Below are 27,285 nucleotides of genomic sequence, written 5' to 3'. Positions count from 1 at the left end.
ATTTACAGCTTAGCACAATACACAAGCAGGTATTTACATTATATACAGCTATAGACAGAAATAGACAAGGTAAAAGGTAATACACAAACACAACAGCCCTCCCAGAAACCTGAGTCCCCAGGAGGGGCTCCCAACCTTCTCCCACCTCCTTCCACCTTCTCCCTACCCCTCTACCTTACCCCAGACATTGCCTTGTGCCCCAAGGAAGAATGGAGGTCGGCCAGGGGGGTTAGGAAGGAGGTGGATTAATCAGAGAGACGGAAGGTGAGGCTAGAAAGAAAAATGCAGCCCAGAGCTCAGGCAGTGCCCGAATTCCCTTATCTATGTTTATACTCTTGTTCTTATCCATCTCAGCAAGCCTATGAGTGCAGCAGACATCACCACTGTTTCTCTTTCACAGCCTGTGATCTAATCCTTCTCACCAAAACATTCCAGCTAGCTTCCAACTAGCACAATGAGGCAGGAATATGCTGGCATTTTTTTTGGTACTCTGAAACTTAAAACTCAGTTCAAAATTCAAAATCATAACAGCAGCTCATGCTTTGGTAAAAAGGATGCAAGAGCAGAAAAGCTCAGACTTGGTGTGCCCAAGGATCCAATAAATGCTACCAGAATGGAGGTCCTCACTGACAGCTCTCTCCAAACACCCATTTAACTTCAGTGGAATCTTAGTGTGCTCACAGATGATCAAAATGTGAACCAGTCAATAGCTAAACTTAGCCTACAAATATTTAAATGTCTTGACATGCCTTTGCCTTCAGAGATTTGAGGGGTTTAGGAAGCAATTACCCCTTTCTTACAAAATCTGAGTGTGCTGGTTTGAGCCTAGCTAGAATGTTTTGGTGAGAAGAACTAGATTATAGGCTGTGGAAGGAAAACAAGGCTGATGTCTACCTCACTCATAGGCTTGCTGAGGTGTATAAGAACATGAATCCAAACACAGATAAGGCTCAACTTCTGCTGGGGAACTGGCTGAGCTGCATTCCCTCTCTGTCTAGCCTCTCTGCCATTTCTTTGGCTGATCCACTTTGCTTCCTAACCCCCTGGCCAAACCTCCATTCTTCCTTGGGACTGGGGTAAGGTAGAGGGGTGGGAGAAGGTGGAAGGGCAGTTGGGAGCCCCTCCTGGGGACTCAGGTTTCTGGGAGGGCTGTTGTGTTTCTATATTACCTTTTACCTTGTCTATAACTGTATATACTGTAACTATCTGCTTGTACATTGTGCTAAGCTCTAAATATAAGCTTCATTCAATTTCCAGAGCTGGCTGAATCTAGTCTGGGTGATCTCCAAAGTTTGGGGGGGGGGGGGCAGGGAACACCCAAACCATCAGAGTGACAAGCAGAAGTTACTCAGCAAAAAGAACTTCCTGACCTGCCCCCTGAACAGTTACACAAATACAAAACAAACACACCTCCCTGCTGGTCATGCCTAATGGATGAGAATGCCTGAAACACAGTACAGAGAATGCAGAGACTTTGATCCCCTCTTTATACAGCAACATATAAGAAAGTAACTACTTACTCTGTTCAATAAATCAATTTCTTCCTTCAGCTTTCCAATTAATTCCTCTTTGTCCTCTGCCACCTTCACTAATCTTGCATTTTCCTGTCTCTCCTTTACAAGTTCCTAAAACCAGAACACAAAGTCTGAAACGTAATTTTTGTTTTTAATACACAGTTTTAAGATACTACCACTTAAAAGGAGGAAAAAATAAACACACACACACTTACCAATAATTCCTTTTCTACAAGTCCAATCTGTACCTTCAAGACCTTACATTTCAAGGTGGTAAAGAAGCACATCTAAAAGAGTATTTTTACCTGCAGCAAACCTGTGTAATACCTCTGATCTCAGAGGTAATGTTTTAATAAATAAATCCAAAATTGGATAGGGATCCAAAACAGAAGTAAATAAATGTAAAGCAGCAGCTTCCAAGTTGGTCGTATTGGGAAAGTCATTGCTTTTTCTGTTTGTTTGGTTTTGGAGGAGGGAAGTGTGGGCTGTGACACCAAATTAAGCAGCAGTGTCAATCTGCTGGAGGGTAGGAAGGCTCTGCGGAGGGAATTGGACAGGATGGAGCCATGGGCTGAGGCCAGTGGCACAAGGTTTAACAAGGCCAAGTGCCAGGTTGTGCACTTTGGCCACAATGACCCCCAGCAGCCCTACAGGCTGGGGGAGGAGCAGTTGCAGAGCTGCAAGGAGGAAAAGGACCTGGGGGTGCTGGTGGCCAACTGGCTGAACATGAGCCAGCAGTGTGCCCAGGTGGCCAAGGAGGCCAACAGCATCCTGGCCTGGATCAGCAATGCTGTGAGCAGCAGGAGTAGGGAGGTGACCATGCCCCTGCACTCAGCACTGGTGAGACCACAGCTCCAGTACTGTGCCCAGGTTTGGTCACCACAGTATAGGAAGGACATTGAGGTGCTGGAGCAGGTGCAGAGAAGGGCAACGAGGCTGGGGAGAGGTCTGGCAAACATGACCTGTGAGGAGCAGCTGAGGGAGCTGGGGGTGTTTAGTCTGGAGAAGAGGAGGCTGAGAAGGGACCTTATTGCCCTCTACAGCTACCTAAAAGGAGGTTAGAGTGAGGCTGGAGCTGATCTCTTTTCCCTAATGATAGGACAAGAGGAAATGGCCTCAAGTTGCATCAGGGAAGGTTTAGGTTGGCTGTTGGGAGGAAGTTCTTTCCTGAGCAGGTGGTCAGGCACTGGCACAGGCTGCCCAGGGAGGTGGTGGAGTCACCACCCCTGGAGGTGTTTAAAAGGAGAGTGGATGTGGTGCTTGAGGCTACGGTCTGGTGATGAAGGCTGCTGGGATGAAAGTTGGACTGGATGATCCTGGTGCTCCTTTCCAGCCATATCAATTCATATTGATGAGATGTTGTGCTGAGGGCTTTGGTTTGGTCAAGGACTTGTCAGTGTGAAACTAATGCTTGGACTCCATGAGCTTGAAGGGCTTTTCCAATCTGAGAAATTCTGTGACTGTGATTCTGTGTATTTGCTTTGGGGTGTAGGGGACTTAGTGGGGAAGCTGGGAGGTGTCCAAACTACTATTAACAAAGAATGAAGACAGACTGTTAGAATTGGGGGCTGAATGTGAGGAAAGATGAAAATGCCTATTAGGAATTCAGTAATTCAGGGTTCAGGATATTGAATGAAAGTCCTTTAAGTCTTCCTCTATTTTCTGTGTTAACATCAGTTAAATTACTTCAGAAGGAAGCTAATTTGGAAGAGGGAATTATCATAGAATCACAGAATCAGACAGGGTTGGAAGGGACCACAAGTTGCAGCCAGTTCCAACCCTCCTGCCATGCCCAGGGACACCCTACCCTAGAGCAGGCTGGCCAGAGCCCCAGCCAGCCTGGCCTTAAACACCTGCATTAAGCTCTACTTTGTTCAAATCAGGCTTCCTCACTCCTGGAAACAACAAAGGTAATTTCAGTAAAACAATCTTTACTTTTATCCTCTCCAAAAAAAGATCTGTTGTGTTTATGTAGCAATTTTTTCCACATGAACTCAGGAATACTTGGCAAGTCACTCACAAAAACCTGCTTCAGGGGAAGACAGCAAAGCCACTAACAGATTCTACAGAGGACACTACTTAGCAAGGATTTTAGGTGCTCTAAGTGAATATCTCAGCTTGAACATGAATCTATTTTCCCAAAACTCTTTGGATGAAGGGTACATGAAAGAGAATTCTGTTTCCAATATGTATTTTATATGCTTAAAACCTTAGCAAAAACAACTGGGTAGCAATGAAGCTTTCTCATAGAATCATAGAATCAAGCAGGTTGGAAGAGACTTCCAAGATCATCCAGGCCAACCTAGCACCCAGCCCTAGCCAATCAACCAGACCATGGCACTAAGTGCCCCAGCCAGGCTTTGCTTGAACACCTCCAGGGACAGCAACTCCACCACCTCCCTGGGCAGCCCATTCCAATGCCAATCACTCTCTCTGGCAACAACTTCCTCCCAACATCCAGCCTAGACCTCCCCCAGCACAGCTTGAGACTGTGTCCCCTTTTCTGTTGCTGGTTGCCTGGCAGAAGAGACCAACCCACACCTGCCTACCACCTCCCTTCAGGTAGTTGTAGACAGCAATGAGGTCTGCCCTGAGCCTCCTCTTCTGCAGGCTGCACACCCCCAGCTCCCTCAGCCTCTCCTCATAGGGTTTGTGCTCCAGGCCCCTCACCAGCTTTGTTGCCCTTCTATGACAAGTGCAGTATCCTGCAGCAGAAGAATAACAACAGGTCTAGCCTTGGGCTCTGTGGTAAAGGGTTGGACTTGATGATCTGTGAGGTCTCTTCCAACCTTGGTGATACTGTGTGATAATAGACACCAGTACAGGTTGGGGTTGCCCTGATGGAGAGCAGCTCTGTAGAGAAGACCTTGGAGTGCTGGTGGGCAGCCAGTTCTGCAAGGGCCAGTAATGTGCCCTTGTGGGCAAGAGAGCCAATGGCATCCTAGGGTGCATCAGGAGAAGTGTGTCCAGCAGGGCTAGGGAAGTTCTTCTCCCCCTCTACTCTACCCTGCTGAGCCCACACCTGCAATACTGTGTCCAGTTTTGGGCTCCCCCGTTCAGGAGAGATGGGGACCTGCTGGAGAGAGTCCAGTGGAGAACCACAAGCATGAGTGGGGGATTTGAGCATTTCCCCCCATGGAGAGAGACTGAGAGCCCTGGGGCTGTTCAGTCTGGAGGAGAAGGCTGAGAGGGGATCTGATCAATGTGGACAAATATCTGAGGGGTGGATGTCAAGTGGAGGGGCCCACGCTCTTTTTGGTGGTCCACAGCAATAAGAAGCAACAGCTACAAACTGGAACAGAGAAGGCTTTACCTCAATATGAGGAGAAGGTTCTTTACAGTGAGGGTGACAGATCCCTGGAGCAGGCTGCCCAGAGAGGTTGTGGAGTCTCCTTCTCTGGAGATTTGGAATACCTGCCTGTATGCATTCCTGTGCAGACTACCCTGGGTGATATTACTTTGGCAGGGGGGTTGGACTGGATGGAGGTCTCTTCCAATCTCTGGTATTCTATGATTCCATGACTCCCCATGGAGTTTCAGAGGTACTTTATTTCAGATGTTTGCCATGCAGTTGTTAGCACTTACCCTTTCAAGTTCTTCAATCCTCTTTTCCAAAGTGTTACTTGGTATGGAACTGCCAGAAGAATTTGCATCCCTGCTGTACCTGCTGTAAGCTGGCCTGTCTGTTCTGGAGTATCTGTTTGGAGCATCATCTTCCGGGGCATTAGCTGTGCTACAAAGGCAAAGAACAAAGCAGACACCTATTTACATACTTAACTTTATAGAAGTCACAAGAAGAGCTTTCAAAAGCACTCAAAAGGTCAGACTAATATACCACAGAGAACTCATTTCACAGCTCTGCTGCTGCTGCTGAGAACTCACTAAATTCACTGCCTCAGGGAGCTGAGTACTTGCATCATGCAGCTCTCGTCACAGAGGTAATCAATTTTAAAGACACACTTCCAGTTTGAGAAAGTTCTATGGACTGTGCACATTAAACCCCAAGATAAACAACTCCCTATTAAAAAGCAAAGCTCCACAATGGAGTTCCAATCAAGCATCTTTTTAAGTACATGAAAACATAAGCCAAGAAAAGCAAAGGAGGGCAAAAGTGAGGACTGGGAGAAGGAAGATGTGCCCACTGTAACTGAAGATCATGTTTGGGAGCACCTAAGGAATCTGAACCTGCACAAGTCCCTGGGGCCTGACAAGATCCACCCACAGGTCCTGAGGGAACTGGAAGATGAAGTTGCTAAACCACTGCCCACCGTGTTTGAAAGGTCCTGGCAGACTGGTGAAGTTCCTGCTGACTGGAAAAGGGCAAACATCAATCTCAGCTTCAAGAAGGGACAAAAGGATGACCCCAGGACATACAGAGCACTCAGTCTCACCTCTGTGCTTGGCAGGATCATGGAGCAGATCCCTCCTGAAGGCTCTGCTAAGGCAGGTGGAAAGCAAAGCAGAGGTGATTGGTGGTAACCAGCAAAGGCTTCACCAAGGGCAGACCATGCCTGACAAATTTAGTGGCTTTTTATGATGAAGCCACAGCAACAGTGGACAAGGGAAGAGCAACTGACATCATCTACCTGGACCTGAGTAAGGCATTTGACTCTGTCCCACATGACATCTTGCTCACCAAACTAGAAGAACACAGACTGGATGTGTGGAGCACTGCTGGGTAAGGAATTGGCTGGATGGTGGCACACAGGGAGAGAGGTGATCAAGGGCACAATGTCCACCTGCAGACCAGTGCCAAGCGGCTCCCTCAGGGGTCAGTGCTGGCACAGTGCTGTTGAACATCTTTGTCAGTGACACAGACAGAGGAATCGGTGCACTCCCAGCAAGTCTGCAGATGGCACCAAGCTGTGTGGCACAGTTGACTTGCTAGAGGGCAGGGATCCATCCAGAGGGACCTGGACAGGCTGCAGAGGTGTGCCCAGGCCAACCTCATGACATTCAATAAGGTCAAGTGTAAGGTCCTGCACCTGGATCAGTGCAACCCCAAGCACAACTCCAGGCTGAGTAACGATTGGCTAAGAGAAGCCTAAGAAAAAGGCCCTGGGGGTCTGGGCTGATGAAAAGCACAACAGGAGCCTGCAGTGTGAGTGCAGCCCAGACACAACCCTGTGCTGGGCTACAGCAAGAGCAGTGTGGGCACAGGGCAAGGGAGAGGATTCTGCCCCTTGGCTCTGCTCTCCTCAGACCCCACCTGCAGTCCTGGGGGCAGTTCTGGAGCCCGCAACATAAAAAGGACATGGAACTGTTGGAGACAGCCCAGAGGAGGGCCACGAAGATGCTCAGAGGGCTGCAGCAGCTCTGCTGTGAGGACAGGCTGAGAGAGTTGGGGCTATTCAGCTTGGAGAAGAGAAGGCTTTGAGGTGACCTTATAGTAACCTTCCAGTATCCTAAGGGGCCTACAGGAAGGCTGGGGAGGGACTACTGACAAGGTCATGTAATGACAGGATGAGGAGGAATGGATTTAAACTGGCAGAGGGGAGATTCAAACTAGATGTTAGGAAAGGGCTGTTTGCAGTGAGGGTGGTGAAACACTGGCCCAGGTTGCCCAGGGAGGTTGTGGCTGCTCCCTCACTGGAGGTGTTGAGATGCTCCCTCATTGGAAGTGTTGAAGGCCAGGTTGGATGAGGCTTTGAGTGGCCTGTTCTAGTGGGAGGTGTCCCTGCCTATGACTGGGGGTTGGAACTGGGTGACCTTTGAGGTCCCTTCCCACCTAAGCCATTCCATGATTCTAAGCACAGATCCAAAGCATGAGAAGCTTCCAGCCACCAACCACCTTTTCAGGAGTGGTAGATGAGGCTTGTAAGGAGCTAGAAAGCAAACCGAAGTAAGAAAGTGCTACAGCCTAACTTGCTAATTGTATGCCATTTGCAGACCTTTTACTCCAAAACCTGGGGCACTGCAGTGTGTCCCAGCTCAGTCAGCAGGCACTCACAGCCACTCAGTGGTGGCACAGTTTTAGTTTCAGATGACAAGCCTATTCCTTCCACACCCCTGCCATGGAATTTTCATGTAAGCATTGCAAACACAGATAAGCTACTCAAAACAAACAAGCAAACAACTTGCTGGCTCTCCACTATGATTTCTATGTACCACACCAGTGCCCACGATAAAATAGATCTAAGAAATCAAGCATTTTCTAACTCACAAATTAAGCAGCATGTTTCCTACAGCTATATTCCTTCTAACAGCATTATTATTCCCTTCAATGTAGGGCATAATGAATGAAAGGCTTTACTGTGGCCTTCCAGCATCTGAAGGGAGACGATGAAAGAGCTGGGAAGGGACATTTCAGGAATCAGAGTGACAGGATTAGGGGGAATGGAGCAAAGCTGGAGATGGGTAGGTTCAGAGTGCACATGAGGAGGAAGTTGTTGAGCATGAGAGTGGTGAGAGGCTGGAATGGGTTGCCCAGGGAGGTGGTTGAGGCCCCATGGCTGGAGGTGTTTAAGGCCAGGCTGGATGGGGCTCTGGGCAGCCTGCTCTAGGGTAGGGTGTCCCTGCCCATGGCAGGAGGGATTGGAACTGGCTGCTCCTTGTGGTGCCTTCCAAACCTGATTGACTCTATGACTAAGAGCAGCAGAGCAGAGTGCCCTGGGATGAGGCACACAGATCCAGACAAATCCAGGAATGCTGGATTTTAAAGCCACTTTTTAGGCTTTAAAAACACACAGCTAAATCACAGAAAAGCTTAGGTTGCAAGGGACATTACAGATCATCTACTCCAATATCCCTGCCTTGGGCAGGGACACCTCTTGACCAGACTTATCTGCTGAAGGCCTAGAATCATAGAATCAGCCAGGTTGGAAGCGACCTCCAAGATCACCCAGCCCAACCTAGCACCCAGCCCTACACAATCAACCAGACCATGGCACTAAGTGCCTCATGCAATTTTTTCTTGAACACCTCCAGGGATGGTGCCTCCACCACCTCCCTGGGCAGCCCATTCCAATGCCAATCACTCTCTCTGCCAACAACTTCCTCCTAACATCCAGCCTAGACCTCCCCTGGCCCAACTTGAGACTGTGTCCCCTTGTTCTGTTGCTGGTTGCCTGTCAGAAGAGACCAACCCCACCTGGCTACAGCCTCTCTCATCCAATCTGTCCTTGAACATCCCCTAGGAAGGAGGCATCCACAGCCTTCCCAGGTAGCCTGTTCCAGAGTCTTACCACCCTTGTACCAAAGAACTTCTTCCTAAGATTCAGTCTAAATCTACTCTCCTTCAGCTTAAAACCATTTCCCCTTGTCCTGTTGCTAGACACTCTTATGGAAAGTCCCTTTCCAGACTTCCTGTAGGCTCCCTTTAGGTACAGCGAGGCAGCTATCAGGTCCCTCCAGAATCTTCTCCTCTCTAGGCTGAACAACCCCAGATCCCTTAGTGTATCCTCACAGCAGAGATGTTCCAGCCCTTGGATCATCTTTGCAGCCCTCCTCTGGACTCTCTCCAGCAGCTCTGTGTCCTTCTTATGATGGGGACACCAGAACTGAGGACAGTATTTGATCTGGAGTCTCACAAGAATAAAGTGAAGGGGAACAATCACCTCCAAAGACAAAAAAAAACCCAACACAATCCCAAGCCCTCGTTTAGCCTACATCAGAACTCAAAAGCTATCTAGACATGGTCTTAGGAAACCAGTTTTAGATAACCCTGCTTGAGGAGGGTGGGGAGGGCAAGAAACCTGCCAGAGCTTCTTTCCAACCTCAACCAGTCTATGATAGCACACAACTGAAATATGCATAAATGGTTTTCTAGAGCACTTAGGAAAAGGATGAAAACCACCATGAGCATCCTTACAACATCTCCTTTAAACTGCAGAAGATGAGGTGATGATTAATGGATTCATTTAACAGCTTTGCATTTCATAACTCTACAGAACCCCTGCTGACAACATGCAAAACTAGATGGATGCAGTGCAAATCAAAAGCAGGAGTTCTCTGGCAAAAGGATGCCTTCTTGTGGCTACAAATACTGTTTTGGTCCAGCATGTGTGAAGTTTCCAAGGCACACTGACACAATTGCAAGGAATTTCATGCCTTAATGTTATTACCATATTTAGCACTGTTTATTCTCCATCTAGAAGGGCTTTAAAAAAAAACAAGCCCAAACATTTCTAGGACCAGATATGCCTGTTGCAATACAACTTAAGGGAAATAGTTTCACTTAACTCTATCAATTCTGAATTATTCAGCTTTCTGAAAGAGGTATTGCTTCATGTTAATGTCTGAAGGATAGACCACCCAAAACAGCCTCAGTTTCTCATCACTGAAAAATGAAACCCTTGCTAATAAGCTGGAGTGGCATCAGCAGATGCTCCTGCCAGAAAATGAGAAGGAAAACTGCATTCACAGTATTAAGACACCTTCTGTATTTTCCCTGAAACTCAAACATTTCCTCACCTATTCCAGTGAGAAGCAGATCCTGCTGAACACTTTCCTTTTCAGTATCAGCAAATACAAAGACTCATAGAATGGCTTAGGTTGGAAGGGACCTCAAGGATCATCCAGCTCCAGCCCCCCACCATAGGCAGGGACACCTCCCACTAGAACAGGTTGCTCAAGGCCTCATCCAGCCTGGCCTTAAAGACCTCCAGGGAGGGAGCAGCCACAACCTCCCTGGGCAACCTGTGCCAGTGTCTCACCACCCTCACTGGAAAGAACTTCTTCCTAACATCCAGTCTAAATCTCCCCTCTGCCAGTTTAAACCCATTACCCCTCAGCCTGTCATTACCAGACCTTGTCAACAGTCCCTCCCCAGCCTTCCTGTAAGTCCCCTTCAGACACTGAAAGGTTACTATAAGGTCTCCTCAAAGCCTTCTCTTCTCCAGGCTGCAGTCCCAACTCTTTCAGCCTGTCCTCATAGCAGAGCTGCTGCAGCCCTCTGAGTATCTTTGTGGCTTCCTCTGGACTCACTCCAACAGTTCCATGTCCCTCTTGTGTTGGAGGCTCCAGAATTGTACACAGTATTCCAGCTGGGGTCTCGTGAGAGCAGAGGAAAGGGGAAGAATCCCTTCCCTTAGAGATCATCTACTCCAACTCCCCTGCCATGAGCAATGATGTCTCTCAACAACTTTCCACACACAGCTGTCTCTTTTGCCCTCCAGCAGCATGGGAAAAGGAGAACATTCAGAGAACTTAACAACTGAAAATACAGGCAGCTGGCTGAGAAGCAAGGAGCAAGACAGTAAGACCTACCTCCCCAGTGCAGAGGCTGAGCTCCCCAGACCTCCTGCCTGGGCACAGCACCATGCTGGCAGACGGATGGCAGCATCACACTGCCTGCTCCGTGTGCACCTCATGAAGACTTCTAGAAAATGTGATTTCCAAATAGTATTTAAGATCATCCAGTCCAACCTAGCACCCAGCCCTAGCCAGTCAACCAGACCATGGCACTAAGTGCCCCAGCCAGGCTTGGCTTCAACACCTCCAGGGATGGTGACTCCACCACCTCCCTGGGCAGCCCATTCCAATGCCAATCACTCTCTCTGACAACAACTTCCTCCTATCAGTCAGTATCTTCTCCCTAGTGTCAGGTGATAGAATGAAAGGGAATGGTCTGAAATGGTGCTCAGAAAGTTTGGATTGGAGATCATGAAAAGTTTCTTTCCTGAAAGAGTGGTCAGGGACTGGAACATGTAAAAGTCATGTAGCAAAATCAACCCCCGTCTCAGTTTGACAAAAGGTTTGTCCTGGAATGATGCTGTAGCAATTTCCTCTGACATAAAATCAAATCAGTTATTCACACAGGGACAGGCTTAACAGCAAAATTACAGCAGGGTGGAAGAAATGTTGCTCCTTCTCATTGTTTTTTCCTGCAGCACTGTCCAAACTGCAATTTCATCCAATTAAAACCACCTAGTTGAAACCAGATTTTGTTGATTTCAGCTTCAACACATTTATTCTTACTCCCATGTAATTATACTTGATTTGGAAACTCCCAGTTAGTGATGTCACTGAAATTCTGCCACTTGCCAACAGCTTCTTTGGAAGAGCAAGCAAAAGACAGCATTTCTAAACATGCCACTGATGGGGTTTAGAAGTAGAAATACTTTTGCAGTCGTGTAACTCTACAGATCTGCTTACCTAAAACTAAGGAAGGACAAGCAGTGAAACATCTGCCCACCCGGAGGCAGCGAGATAAGAAACAACGACTCTGACAAAGACAAGAAGATAAGGAAGCAAAGATGCCTAGGGAGTGCCTGAAACTGGCCAGAACCGACCTAGCAGTGTGGGCTCAGGGCTAAGCTGTACGGCTCAGCACATTCTGCAGCCAAGAGGGCAGCACAAGGAAAGCTGTCGCCTCCATCCCTAAGACTCCAGAGAACACCACCAGGGCAGCACCTGCCTGCATCAGAGATAATGACCGTGGGTGGGCAGACGTAAAACACCTCTCAGAAGTACTTTGTAGCTGCATGAACTTACCCTTGTTCTCTCATGAATGTGCAATAAGTAACAGCATATAAACTGCAAGGTTGGGACCCAGGTGCAGGTTCTTTGGTGAAGACATCTCCCATGCACCAGCATGCTTAACAAACATACCTGCCTCAGAACCTTTTGGGTTAGAAGGGTTTTGTCACCCCCTCGAGTTACTGGGACTTTGGGCTGCTTAAGCAGAGTCTGTGGTGCTCAGAGCTAAAGGGAGGCAGCCTTGTCTTCTCTACAGCTGCATCCTCCTAGCCTCCTCCACTCTTCCCAGCTCTGGCCTTCAGGCGATTGAGTAGGAAACCGTTCATGGAGCTGATGGAGCAATACAGCAGCCTGGCACAGGAAGTCATTGACTTTCAGCCACACTGGTGCCCTGGAGAATCAGCCTGTCCAGTGCTGGCACAAGGGACCGGGGGGGAAGTGCAGCTGTCCCCAACTTAGACCATCAAAGACTTCTGCACCAAGTCCCCCACTTCTTACCTCTAACAGCAGCATTGGCTGAAAAGGGGATTCAGAAGACCAGAAGAACATCCTGACTGATCCTTGTCTAGTTTAAGTGTTGGTATTTGCACAGTAGTTGTCCTGATGCTAAGAAGCCATACAGAACAATGCTTGAACCACCAGCTCTCACTACAAGAATCCCAAACACAGGCAAGCAGGTGAGTCCGGGCATAGAGTTAGGAAACAGTACTTTGTAGCTGTATTTTTCTCTTAGTTAGTATGAAGGAATGTAAACTATTATAGTGTAAGCTTTGCAGCAATCAAAGAACAAGAAAAGATTTTCAGCAGTGCTCTACCAGTTCCTTCAGAGCATCTCTAATGAGTGCTCTGAAGCACAACCTGCTCCTTGTGAGCCTTTCTCCTGCACTGATTTTTTGACTGTTCCATGAACACAAAACTCGAGTACAAGGTAAGCTTTTAGGACAAGGGAGGTTATTCTTCTCCTGTACTCAGCACTGGGCAGGCCACACCTTGAGTACTGGGTCCAGTTCTGGGCTCCTCGGAGAGATGTTGAAGTACAGGAATGTGTCCAGAGAAGGATAACAAAGCTGTGAGGGGCCTGGAACACAAACCCTATGAGGACAAGCTGAGGGAGCTGGGGGTGTACAGCCTGCAGAAGAGGAGGCTCAGGGCAGAGCTCATTGCTGGCTACAACTCCCTGAAGGGAGGCTGTAGCCAGGTGGGGTTGGGCTCTTCTGCCATGCAAGCAGCAACAGAAGAAGGGGACACAGTCTCAAGTTGTGTCAGGGGAGGTCTAGGCTGGATGTTGGGAGGAAGTTGTTGTCAGAGAGAGTGACTGGCATTGGAATGGGCTGCCCAGGGAGGTGGTGGAGTCACCATTCCTGGTGGTGTTCAAGAAGAGCCTGGGTGAGGCACTTAGTGCCATGGTCTGGTTGACTGGCCAGGGCTGGGTGCTACGTTGGCCTGGATGATCTTGGAGGTCTCTTCCAATCTGGTTGATTCTATGATTATGATTCTGTGATTAACCAGTGGGCAAGGCTCTCCACCTGGTCCATGTTAGTGAGCTGTTCTGTCCTAAAAGGCAGGGAGGAAAGCTCTAGGACTCCTGTCTGGAAGCCATAAACCCAAACCACATTGTATTCATTTCCACTAATAAACAACTTACAAGGAGAACACACCCCTGAATCACCAAGAGGCTTTATTCTAACTCTTTCTGTAAACTGATCCAGTCTAATCTGTCTGATCCATGAACCTTGCAAAAATCTTCTGAGCAATTTTAAATCCTGATTTGCAAAGTTAGGACATTTCTTAAAAAAAAAACAAAGAAGAAAAAAAAACCAATCTAAATTGACACAAAAGCTGGTAGACAGTCTGAAAAACAAGCTGCTAAAACAAATTCCCCGTGCTTACAAAAACACTCCTATCTCCACAAACATAGCTTGCTTTACTGTTACTTGCAAGTCAACTTTTTCGTTCAGCAACATGAGAGAAAGATAATTCATAGAATCATAGAACAGTCTGGGCTGGAAGGGACCCCCAAAGGTCATCCAGTCCAACCTCCTCTGCAGGGACATCCTCAACTGGAGCAGGTTGCCCAGAGCCCTGTTCAGTCTCACCTTGAATATCCCCAAGGATGGGGCCTCAACCATCTCCCTGGGCAACCTGTTCCAGTGTTCCACCACCCTCATAGTAAAGAGCCTGTTCCCAACATTCAATCTAAACCTGCTCTGCTCTAGTTTGAAGCCACTGCACCCAGCCTGTGTTTGGGCTGAGAAGTTCTTGACAGAGAGAGTGTGTCCAGTTCTGGGCTCCTCAATTCAAGAGCAATACTGAGATGCTGGAAAGTGTCCAGAGAAGGGCAATGAAGCTGGTGTGGGGCCTGGAGCACAGTCCTGTGAGGAGAGGCTGAGGAAGCTGGGGGTGTGCAGCCTGCAGAAGAGGAGGCTCAGGGCAGACCTCATTGCTCTCTGCAACTACCTGGAGGGAGGCTGTAGCCAGGTGGGGGATGGTCTCTTCTGACAGGCAACCAGCAACAGAACAAGGGGACACAGTCTCAACTTGTGTCAGGGGAGGTCTAGGCTGGATGTCAGGAGGAAGTTGTTGGCAGAGAGAGTGATTGGCATTGGAATGGGCTGCCCAGGGAGGTGGTGGAGTCACCATCCCTGGTGGAGGTGCTGAAGCAAAGCCTGGCTGAGGCACTTAGTGCCATGGTCTGGTTGACTGGCCAGGGCTGAGTGCTCAGTTGGAGTGGATGATCTTGGAGGTCTCTTCCAACCTGGTTGATTCTATGATTCCATTCTATGAATTAAATTCCCTGTGAGCTGGGCTTGGTTCTGAGAGGACTATCTGCAAGTCAGAAGGGCTCTATGAATCTCTGGGCTTCCCAGGGAGGTGGTGCAGTTGCTGTCCCTGGAGGTGATCAAAAAAACACTGGATGAAGCACTTAGTGCCATGGTCTAGGGCTGGGTGCTAGGTTGGACTGGATGAGCTTGGAGGTCTCTTCCAACCTGGCTGATTCTGTGCTTCTATGAAACTGAGTTTTGGCCAATGAGTGAGCACACACAGCATGTGAATGGAGAGGAAAGGTCAGGCTTATGAAACACGGCTACAGCTCACACTACTAAGTGTTTGGCAGATATAGACAGCAAGGAAATTCCATGCAAGGACTGAAGCAAAAATGACAACTGAACTAAGATTAATTAATAAGAAAGTAATCAATCATTAAATTATATAGTTATTAAGGTGGTGACAATAAGCCCACCCATTCTGCAATGCCTAAGTCATTAAAACAACGCCACAGGGATAAAAGCATCACTCAAACCGTCAATCATTTACGAAAAGCCAGGAATACAGACACAAAGGACAGCAACATACTAAGAAATCTACAGCACAACAGGATAGGTTATTATTTTTTCACAATGAGGGTTGTGAGACACTGAAAAAGGTTGCCCAGAGAAGCTGTGAACTCCCCATCACTGAAATGTTCAACATCATGTTGGATGGGACTTTGATTAACCTGCTCTAGTGGAAGGTGTCTCTGCCCATGGCAACCCAAAACATTCTATGATTCTATAGGTGAACAAGATTGAGGGGTGGGAAATACACCAGTGAAAACTGGAAGGGACCACCAAAGGACATCTAGACCAACCCTCTCAGCAGTAAGCAGAGGCATCCTCAACTAGATCAGGTTTCCCAGAGCCCTATTGAGCCTCACCTTGGGTATCCCCAGGGATGGAGCCCAAACTACCTCCCTGGGCAACCTGTTGCAGTGTTCCATCACCTTTGCTGGTCAGGTGCATCAAAACCCTCCTAAATATTCCTCTGATTCAAGATCCTGAGTAATGACCAGGGTAATACTTGGCTCAAAGACAAGTAGCAAGCACATGCTGGCAGCATTCTCTGCAACTGAACCAGTAATGTGACAAAAGCACTGAAATTTCTTTTAACACTACTGTGGAGAGCAACAAAATTATCTCCCTGCATTAAGCTTCAGAAGACAGTGGTTTACAAACTAACTGTGAAACTACCAGCACCTAGGCAACATGTAGTCAAGTTAGACATTCACTTAAGAAACTCTTCTGCACTATGAAAACACAGCAAAATACTCAGTTAATTTAAATTCAAATACTAATATAGAGGAGCTTGCTGCATCTCTCAGGGCCTTAATCCAAACCCAGACTTTGTACCTACATTAGCATGACAGCCTCTACTACAAACACCCCTTTAACCAGATTTATCTCTGTCAGAATTATACATGTAAAGAAATGTGCTGTGTACAAAGATCTCATACCTTTTATACCTGCTTGGAACCATCCTTGAGGAGTCCTAAAAGAAATAAAAGGGAAAAGCTAATTAATTTTTTTTCTCGTATAATTTACCACTCCATAGAAATTGAAACCTGCACTTAAGAGCAAGACACTCATGACTCAAATAGTATCATAGAATAACCAGGTTGGAAGAGACCTCCAAGCTCATCCAGTCCAACCTAGCACCCAGCCCCAGCCAGTCAACCAGACCATGGCACTAAGTGCCTCATCCAGGCTTTTCTTGAACACCTCCAGGCACGGCGACTCCACCACCTCCCTGGGCAGCCCATTCCAATGGGGCCTCCACCACCTGCTCTGCCCTGCTCTGCTGAGACCCCACCTGGAGTACTGCATCCAGTTCTGGAGCCCCCATTACAAGAAGGATGTGGAGATGCTGGAGAGTGTCCAGAGCAGGGCCAGGAGGATGCTCAGAGGCTGCAGCAGCTCTGCTGTGAGGACAGACTGAAAGAGTTGGGGCTGTGCAGGCTGCAGAAGAGGAGGCTCCCAGGTGACCTTCTTGTGGCCTTTCAGTATCTGAAGGGAAATACAGAAAAGCTGGGGAGGGACTTTTTAGCCTCTCAGGGAGTGCCAGGACTGGGGGGAATGGAGTAAAGCTGGAGGTGGGGAGGTTCAGACTGGCTGTGAGGTGGAAGTTGTTGAGCATGAGAGTGGTGAGAGGCTGGAATGGGTTGCCCAGGGAGGTGGTTGAGGCTCCATCCCTGGAGGTGTTTAAGGCCAGGCTGGCTGAGGCTGTGGGCAGCCTGCTCTAGGGTAGGGTGTCCCTGCCCATGGCAGGATGTTGGAACTGGCTGATCCTTGTGGTCCCTTCCAGCCCTGACTGATTCTATGATTGTATTACCTTTTAGCACTATCTACTGCTAATAAGTGACATAATAGTCTTGTTCTTTCTCCATCTCAAGCAGGAGCAGAACACTGCAGTCCGACATGTGTCAGCATTGCTCCAAAAGCTGTTCGGGCTCTCTTTTCATCACATCAGCAAAAGTGTTTGTGCAGACATGTCTGAATGCACACGAGGGTGTGATCTAAGTGACAGCAGCTAAGGTGAAGATTTGTCTCACTCCACAGGAGCTCCTTTGTCCGATTCATCACACAGTCTAACACACACACACCTGCTGCACAGGAGGAAGAACGTCTAAGAGCAGAAGAGACAGCCAAAAGCATTTGCATTAATAAAACCATTTACTGTCAATTAGATTTCTGTCAAACTAGGATGCAAGCAACTTTTTGCTACCTCTCACCACTGCTTCTGACTCATCTTGGTATTTCATCTGGCCAGCAGAGGGATTATACAAACAAGCTGGTCATCAGGCTTCAAATAAATAGAATTGTCTGTGTTTATAATTGTCTGACAAAAGATATCCAAATGTTAAACCAAGCCTAGCATTACAAATCTGCTGGCTCTTTGAAAAGCACCAACAAACATTGTTTTCAAACATGGACAAATTCTGGAGCTATGAAAACCATTCACTGGAATCCCTTAAAAGACTACTTATAAGTTTGACAAATGATTAAGGCAAACTGCCTGGATTAAATCAAACTGCTCAAGCACACAGCTCTGTGCACTGGCATACAAGCTGACTACACACTAGTGTAAACTGTGACTATGTGATGGTTTTCCTTAGCATACAAGGTTAAAACCTGACTGGAATTAGGCCAGAGCAATTTATTCTTTCATATGCAATCAAAGTACAGGCTTGCTGCCAAGTTTCCTGTATGTTCTCCATGATGTGTGCCCAGGTAGCCAAGAGAGCCAATGGCATCCTGGCCTGGCTCAGGAGCAGTGTGGGCAGCAGGACAAGGGAGGTTACTCTTCCCCTGTGCTCAGCACTGCTCAGGCCACACTTTGAGTACTGTGTCCAGTTCTGGGCTCCTCAATTCAAGAGAGATGTTGAGGTGCTGGAATGTGCCCAGAGAAGGGCAACAAAGCTGGTGAGGGGCCTGGAGCAGAGCCCTGTGAGGAGAGGCTGAGGGGGCTGGGGGTGTGCAGCCTGCAGAAGAGGAGGCTCAGGGCAGAGCTCATTGCTGTCTGCAGCTGTCTGAAGGGAGGCTGTAGCCAGGTGGGGTTGGGCTCTGCTGCCAGGCAAGCAGCAACAGAAACAAGGGGACACAGTTCCAAGTTGTGCTGGGGGAGGTCTAGGCTGGATGTTAGGAGGAAGTTGTTGTCAGAGAGAGTGATTGGCATTGGAATGGGCTGCCCAGGGAGGTGATGGAGTTGCCATCCCTAGAGGCGTTCAAGCAAAGCCTGGCTGAGGCACTTAGTGCCATGGTCTGGTTGACTGGACAGGGCTGGGTGCTAGGTTTACTGGATGATCTTGGAGGTCTCTTCCAACCTGGTTGATTCTATGATTCTATACATCACATTTGGGTACAAGCTGGAACACTAGAAGCATTCCCTCAACATGAGGAGAAACTTCTTTACAGTGAGGGTGATGGAGCACAGGAATGGCCTGTGCAGAGAGGCTGTGGAGTCTGCTTCTCTGGAAGCTGTTAAAACGTGTCTGGACGTGTTCCTGTGTGGCCTGCCCCAGGCAATCCTGCTTTGGCAGGGCTGTTGGACTGGACAATCACTAGGAATCACTTCCAACCTCTAGCATTCTACGATTTGCCAAGGTCCAGTCAGCTAGAACCTCCCTGATTAACCAGGACTGCTGATAAATGAGGGAGTGGCTTGGTTAGCACTGCCATCAGCTCCCTCAGTAACCCTGGGTGTATGCCATCTGGCCCCATCGATTTGTGTGTGTCTCAGTAGTGCAGCAGGGCACTAACCAACTCATCTTGGAGTATGGGGGCTTCCTGCCGCTCTCCATCCTCATCTTTCAGCTCGGGGCTTGGGTATCCTGTGAACAATCTGTGTCACCACTACAGAAGACTGAGGCAAAGGTGGCATTGAGGACCTCAGTGTTTTCCTCACCCTTCACCGCTGTGTTTCCCGCTCCATCCAAAGGGTAGAGACACTATATTTATATTACATGTAAGTAATCCTCTGCTGTTAGGTTGTAGCACGTTGCTTTCATGCTAACTGACATAAACCAAATTATTAATGATAGATGAACATTTGCTCAGAAAAAGGAGGCACCAACACTAGAGAAAAATGAAAGGGATGGTGAGAATCTCCACCTAGCACTGAGCCTGCGACCTGAGCTAAACTCCACTGCGGTGCAGGCAAAGACTGTACCACACAGACAGGCAAACCTCTTGCTGGGATGTTCATCCTACATGGAAGGACACAGTTCCTGGCACATTGTTCCTTAAACAGCCCCTGAGTATGATACAGGAAAGCACTAGGTGGCATGAACCAGAAGACTGCCAGAAAACCTTGCTGATAACTAAGATAGGCTCTCTCGGCAGCAGCCCAGCTGAGCTCACACCCAGCTGAACTTGCTCATTTCAGCTGTGGAAACTTACTCAGGCTGCCTCTGCAAAGCACTGTGAATTCCAGATTCCCCCTCCCCTGAGCCGCCGTACTAGTTACACTGGAGCCAGAGATGCAGAGAAGCAGGCTTTCCCCCCCGGCCCCACACCACTCTGGAGCTGGAGCATGCAGCTTCTAAACGCACATCAGAGTAACTACCACTATGGCACTCCTCACGTGGTAGGAGTAACGCGAATGGATCATCCACATGACAAAAAAGTCCTACAGCTACTGCTATGTTTCCTTCTGCAGAGCTGTGCACATTCCTGTTCACCTCCCTGAGCAGGCTGTCTCCTCTCTCTGCCTTGCACAAAGACATTCAGCAGGGATCCCCCTGTCTCTGTAGATTACTACAGGAGGAAATCCTACCCACTCTGCACACACCCTACGAGTACTCACAACTGCATTATCCAGGCTTCAGATTTCTTGCTGGCCTGAGAGCAGCATTAATTAACATTATCCATATAGAACAGAAGTGCAGAAAAATGCAGTCATCAAGAGTATTACCATGCCTTACAGAAGCTTTTGATGTCAGGCTGTGTCATGTACTTGGAGGAGCAGATAGGACAGGAAATCCTTTTTCAGTAAGTCAGTATTTATCCAAGGACTGTTCTTCCCACAGAAATTCCATGCAAACTCCTTCCACTCCCAAGAAATTTTAAGAGGAGACTGAGAAAAGATACCCACTGAGGCATCACCATTTTGGACAGCTGAACAGAATTTCCATGTCATCTATTTCCAGAGGTAAAACAATCCCTTAGGAGCAGCAGAGTTAAAAAGTGATGCCAGTTCAAAAGAGAAATGATAAGGGAAAGAAAACTAACTCCTTCACCTGAGCCTCCTGCTAACTGCTCAAAACATTATTAGCTAGAAATCTGAAAATGTGCCTTCTATTCCTTACGGCTGTCTGAAGGCTCCAAATCCACGTAAGACCACCTGACTCACCAGTTCATGCAGCTCTCAAGCATAACCTCATCAACTCGGAGAGGAACAGTGCAAAACGAAGCAAACATCTGCTCGTGCAGGCTGAGCAGTTAGTAGCAACATCTGTAAGAGCAGAAAAGTAAACAAAGCCCCCAAAAGGAAAACCTTCAGTAGAAGGATCACAACTGAACTTGAGAACAATCACAAGGAAGAAATCATAACTTACTTTGCTTCCCATTTGTCCTACACCTGCACTTAGAAAACGCCAGAAGAGCAGGCTGTGTTGAAACCCCTGAGGTTCCTAGGCACAGCCACAGTCAGAAAGCAGGAGTAAGAAGCCTCCCTCCACACCACCTTGCTTTCACACAGGCTGTTCCTAGGCACAGCCACAGTCAGAAAGCAGGAGTAAGAAGCCTCCCTCCACACCACCTTGCTTTCACACAGGCTGTTCCTAGGCACAGGCACAGACAGAAAGCAGGAGTAAGAAGCCTCCCTCCACACCACCTTGCTTTCACACAGGCTGTTCCTAGGCACAGGCACAAACAGAAAGCAGGAGTAAGAAGCCTCCCTCCACACCACCTTGCTTTCACACAGGCTGTTCCTAGGCACAGGCACAAACAGAAAGCAGGAGTAAGAAAGTAAGAAGCCTCTCTCCACACCACCTTGCTTTCACACAGGCTGTTCCTAGGCACAGGCACAAACATAAAGCAGGAGTAAGAAGCCTCTCTCCACACCACCTTGCTTTCACAGACACAGACTGGATTCAGTTTCAGTTCTCATGCAGGTCCTGTGCTTGTACACAAAATTGAGTGTATTCATGAGAGACTTTACTGGTGTATTTATCTACTGAGAGTGAATTGCATTCCTGAGACAAAATTCTAAGCTTAAACCGCTGAACTTCACTGAACACAGATGTTGAAAACGTTCATCATTTTGTATTTCTTCCTCAAAAGAGCACAGTTTGCTTGTCAAAGGCAATGAAATCGACAGTGTCTAATTGCTGCCAGTAAACACAAATGATGCTTTTCACAAACAGGAAGATTTCTCCTTTTGATCATTGTTATGAAGACAAATGTTGATATCTGTGTACTACTCTTTCCCTAGATGAACTGAGGTCAGAGAACTCAAAGTAAGGATGCTCACTTTGCATCCTCAAGGCTACTCATCACCAGCTTCAGCTAGCTCACAGCTAGCTCACAGCCCGTGTACCATCACCCACGTTCCCTTTAGTAACTGCTAGCTCTCAGCTTCCCTATCTCTCAGGTGCAAAGGGGACCAGGGTTTCCCTTGCAAGCACTTTCTGACTGCCCGTGCAGTACAGCTGCATCAGATCTGCTGAGCAAGTGTAGATCTTTTGGGAACGTAAACCCCCTGAACACACATGGATCAGCAGCGCTACACACAGGCACTAAATTTGCTCACATGGGAGGAGGAGGATTTTGGCAGAGAAACCTGTGCTGCTACAACAATGCATATTCCATGGTCCATTCAGCTGAGAAATCCAGACTCTGCTGTTTCAAAACTCCATTTCTACTAAAACACACACACATTTTAACCACAAGCTAGCAACCACACTTTTGCAAAGCAATCCATTCTTACAGCCTCTAGCCCTATCAGACAAGACCACCATGCAACATTACTACTCCTTAAGTCAGTGTCCCAGGTTAGGGTGGGTCCCTCCCCTGACAGAATAAACTCACCACACCAGAGAGATTTTTTTTTTTAAAGTCAGGGAAAAAAATGAAATTGTATTTCTTATAGTTTAAATATAACAGCAGAAGGAGAAATAAACTACTAGAAAAATACAATAACCTTAACGAGGATGGGGAAGGGGTCAAGTGGAGGCAAAGCAGCAAAAGCAGCAGCAGCCAAACCAGCAGCAGGGGAAGATAGCAGCAGGCACAGATGAAGCAGCAGAAGCAGCCAGGGGAAGGTTCAAGCTGTGCTTCTAGACATAGAGCTCCTGATGCTCCAATGAAATAACTTACCCACTGTTGCCATTATATGGCCACACCTTGAGTACTGTGGCCAGTTCTGGGCCCCTCAGTTCAAGAGAGATGTTGAGGCGCTGGAAGGTGTCCAGAGAAGGGCAACGAAGCTGGTGAGGGGCCTGGAACACAGCCCTGTGAGGAGAGGCTGAGGGAGCTGGGGGTGTGCAGCCTGCAGAAGAGTAGGCTCAGGGCAGAGCTCACTGCTGTCTACAACTGCCTGCAGGGAGGCTGTAGCCAGGTGGGGTTGGTCTCTTGTGCCAGGCAACCAACAACAGAACAAGGGGACACAGTCTCAAGTTGTGCCAGGGGAGGTCTAGGCTGGATGTTAGGAGGAAGTTGTTGTCAGAGAGAGTGATTGGCATTGGAATGTGCTGCCCAGGGAGGTGGTGGAGTCACCGTCCCTGGAGGTGTTCAAGCAAAGCCTGGACGAGGCACTTAGTGCCATGGTCTGGTTGATTGGACAGGGTGCTAGGTTTACTGGATGAGCTTGGAGGTCTCTTCCAACCTGGTTGGCTCTATGACTCTGTCAGCTCTGTTTTCTAACAGAGATGTACATAACACCTCAGTCCCTTGCAGTCTCCATGGTTTGCCACACAGCTAACAAGTCACTCAGAGACTTTGACTCCCTAACTTCATTTAACTTGTGCTTTCAGCTTGCAAGATGCCTCTATGGAGCCTTTGTAACACTGAAATATATCACTACTGAAGAAAGTTTCAGAGTGCTGGGTCAGATTTAAAGCAAAGGATGGTATTTAAGCAATTAGAACAACAACAGAACACTTCAGTGGGAGTCACTTTGGACTGTGTTCCTTTCAGAAACGGTCTGCAATGTTCTGCAACGTTAAGCTCTTTTAGAACAAAAGGTTAAAAAAAGATCAGATGTGGTTTTCCTTCCATCTTCATAGGCTCTTGGATGACTTTCAACTAAATGGTCATGCTAATAAATCAGGTTGAGATTACTCCACTGGCCAGTCACCACTGAAATGAACTACCACAAACGCCATCTCCTGTGGCATGACTTTATAACTATACCATCAGGTGAGTGCTGGTTATGTAGATATTGCATCCTACCCTCACTTAAAATTGACAAGAAGGATTCCTTCAAAGCTAGTGGGTAATTTCTACACTAAACAGAATGATTATCCAGCTAACCTCTTGCAGAGAACAAAAACCTGCACTGCTGCTCCAGAGAAGAGTGAGAGTGATGCAAGATACGGCAGTAAGACTGTGTGCCAGTCAGAGTTATGGGTTCAAAAAATGGCAGCAACTTCCTCTGTTGTTGTCTCAGATTAACAGCTCCAAAGGAATTCAGTACTGCAGTCAAGCTTTAGCCCAGTAACACAAATAATTTGGATTTCTTTCAAGGACACAACACAACATCTTGCATAAAGACAAAGTTTGTTGCAACAAATGAAGTGAGGCTTCTTGCCTGGCACATCTCTTTAATGCTGCTGTGACTCAGTGTGGACTTTAAGGAGCAATGGTTTTAAACTATGGAAGGGTAGATTTAGAGCAGGCATTAGGAAGTGCTTTATTGTAAGGGTGGTGGAACACTGGAATAGGTTTCTTAGGCAGGTGGTGGAGACCACAACTGTGGTGACATTCAAAATCAGGCTTGAAGAGGCTCTAAAGAACCTGATCTTACTGTGATGTCCCTGCTTACTGCAGGGTGGTTGGACCTCTAGAGGTCCATTTCAACCCAGCACATTATACAAGTCTATGGATGCTTAACTGTCTCAAATCTTACAAAGCCTTACCTTCCATAAAATAATTAGGCAACATCCAACTTCTTAATATGTTGTTACTGCACATTCCAAGATCAATACAAAGACTCCAAGAAATTATGATTACAACTGCATACTTAAAACAAATTAATGGTTGGAATGAGATGATCAAAACTTCTAACTAGAGTTCAAGGATCTCAAATGAGGTCCTGAGCTTTGTAGCAGTATGTCAAACACATCTAGGTACACCAAAACAGTTGGTGTGGCTTAAAAAGAGTAAGTCAAGTCTTCCACTGGAATCCCTGACTTCAGAATGCACAAGGAGCAAAATCTCCCTTCTAGTTTCGTGCTAGCAATAGCAATTCAAAAGCAGGTTTCTAGCAGATGACTGTAGAGATAACTATCCTCATTACCTTTTGTGTCTGGACAAAGCTATGAGCTGCAGTTTCATAACTTGGAACTAAGAAGTACTGTGACACTAACAAACATCAACATCATCTTTTTACAGCAGGATACTCAAAATAATCCTAATTTTTATAAACTGCTATTTTTCACTTGAAAGATTCTGAGTATTTATTTCACTTCATTGTCTTAGTGACTCAGAGCTTCCCCTTTTTATGCTTACAGGCACAGAAGTCAGCATCTCATACTTCAATTTATCCCTATATCCAAGTTATATTAGAAGCAAAAAGCATTCTGACTTCACTGGTCCAAGCCTGACAGGCAGAGGAAAGGATGCAGCCCGTCCCTGCTTTTACATGCCTACATTTGATCTAGTAAAAGCTCTTTCACCATCACACATCTACAACACAGCGTTCCCTATCAATGTCAAAAGTAACTCTGAAGATCCCAAATACCTCCCTCCTGGATGCTTTTGCCAACAAGTATTTCATGAACTATTCCCACCTCTTACACTTCCATGTCAAGCTGTTTACAGCAGATGAAATATTTCTTGAGGCACCACACAGCACAACAATTGCTGAGCAGGGACCTGCTGAGTCACTCCGATCCTCACAAGTCCATGGGACCGGATGGGATCCATCCTAGGGTGCTGAGAAAGCTGGCAGATAAGTTGGCCAAGCCACTCTCCATCATTTATCAACAGTCCTGGCTCACTGGAGAGGTCCCAAAGAGCAGAAGCTGCCAGTGTGATGGCAGAGGGAGGAACTGGAAAACTACAGAGCTGTCAGCCTGTCCTCAGTGCCAGGTAAGGGCATGGAACAGGTCATCCTGAGTGCCATCACACAGCATCTACAGGATGGCCAAGGGATCAGGCCCAGGCAGCATGGCTTTAGGAAGGGCACATCCTGCCTGACCAACCTGATCTCCTTTTATGAACAGGTTCCTGCCTGGTGAATGTGGGGCAGGCTGTGGATGGAGTCTACCTGGACTGCAGCAAAGCCTTTGACACTGTCTGCCACAAGCAGCTCCTGGCCAAGTTGGCAGCTCGTGGCTTGGACAGATTCAATCTGTGCTGGGTCAAGAACTGGCTGGAGGGCTGGGCCCAGAGGGTGGTGGTGAATGGTGCCACATCCAGTTGGCAGCTGTCACTAGTGCTGTGCCCCAGGGATCAGTGCTGGGTACAGTCCTGTTCAATATCTTTATTGATGTTCTGGACGAGGGAATTGAGTCCTGCATCAGTGAGTTTGCAGATGACACCAAGCTAGAAGCAGGTGTGGAGTTGCTGGAGGGCAGGAGAGCCCTGCAGAGGGACCTAGAGAGGTTGGATGGGTGGGCAGAGGCCAATGGGATGAGATTTAACAAGGCCAAGGGCAGGGTTCTACACTTTGGCCACAAGAGCCCAGGCACAAGAAGGACATGGACCTGTTAAAGAGTATGTTCAGAGAAGGGCCATAAAGATTACCAGAGGGCTGAAGCATCTTGCCAGTGAACACAAACAGGAAGGTTGTTCAGTCTGGAGAAGTGAAGGCTCTGGGGAGAGACTCCAACACTTGAAGGGGGCTAGAGGATAGCTGGAGAGGGATTCTAACAAAGGCATGTAATGACAGGATGAAGGGTAATGGCTTCAAGCTGGAAGGAGCTAGATTTAGATTAGACATCAGGAAAAAATTCTTCACCATGAGGGTGATGAGGCACTGGAACAGGCTGCCCTGACCAGTTGTGGAAGCTGCAACCCTGCAAGTGTTCAAATTCAGGCTGGGCTAGGGCCTGGAGCAACGTGGTCCAGTAGGAGGTGTCGCTGTCCATGGCAGAAGAGTTGAAACTGGATCATCTCTTCCAAACCAGACCATTCTGTGACTTCTGTCCAACTGCAAAATAGACACTGCTATCAAGCAGCTTTGTCCTGTTTTCAACTGTACCATCTCTGTTCAGCAAGAACCAGATTCATGGCATTGCCAGACTCTGCTGATTCCTACTTTAAGTAGTTACTTTAGTAACTTAGAAAATGCTTGTCCTCAGGGTTACACAGTTTTATCTAATTCATAACAGTTTAAACCTTCAGAAAATTGGGAGGGGATCCTGCCACTTTGCCCTGGTGAGACCTCACCTGGAGAGCTGCATCCAGCTCTGGAGCCCTCAATATAGGAAGGACAAGGACCTGATGGATCAGGTCTAGAAGAGGGCCACAAAAACGATCAGGGATTTGGAGCAGCTCTGCTATGAGGACAGGCTGAGGGAGCTGGGGGTGTTCAGCCCAGAGAAGAGGAGGCTCCAGGGAGACCTAAGAACAGCCTGTCAGTACTTGAAGGGGGCTGCAAGAAGGCTGCAGAAAGACTGTTTGCAAAGGCCTGCAGGGACAGAACAAGGGCAATGGCTTTGAAATACAGCAGAGCAGATTTAGACTGGATGTTAGGAACAGGTTCTTTACTATGAGGGTAGTGGAACAGGTTGCCCAGGGAGGTGGTTGTGACCACATCCTTGGACACATTCAAGGTGAGGCTGGACAGGGCTCTGGGCAACCTGCTCTAGTTGAAGATGTTTCTGCTGACTGCAGGGGAGATTGAACTGGATGACCTTTGGAGGTCCCTTCCA

General features: G+C 47.6%; 1 protein-coding gene across 3 annotated transcripts in view; it reads right to left on the bottom strand.

The window, feature by feature from the left end:
- PAWR (pro-apoptotic WT1 regulator) overlaps window positions 1-27,285 on the bottom strand; it is a 69,236-nt gene that overhangs the window by 5,052 nt on the left and 36,899 nt on the right. For all 3 annotated transcript variants that reach the window (XR_010302038.1, XM_064141969.1, XM_064141968.1), the window contains exons 4-6: window positions 16,204-16,238; window positions 5,100-5,247; window positions 1,521-1,625 (exon numbers count right to left, since the gene is read on the bottom strand). Coding sequence is in view for 2 of the 3 variants with exons in the window: in XM_064141969.1 (XP_063998039.1) it covers window positions 1,521-1,625; window positions 5,100-5,247; window positions 16,204-16,238 (288 nt within the window). In the remaining variant the exon portion in view is untranslated. The remainder of the gene's footprint in view (window positions 1-1,520; window positions 1,626-5,099; window positions 5,248-16,203; window positions 16,239-27,285) is intronic.

This window comes from Pogoniulus pusillus, chromosome 4, assembly GCF_015220805.1.
Source record: "Pogoniulus pusillus isolate bPogPus1 chromosome 4, bPogPus1.pri, whole genome shotgun sequence".
In the NCBI taxonomy this organism is placed as follows: Eukaryota; Metazoa; Chordata; class Aves; order Piciformes; family Lybiidae; genus Pogoniulus; species Pogoniulus pusillus.
Note: the sequence above shows the minus strand (reverse complement) of the source record. Positions and strands in the feature narration are given on the sequence as shown.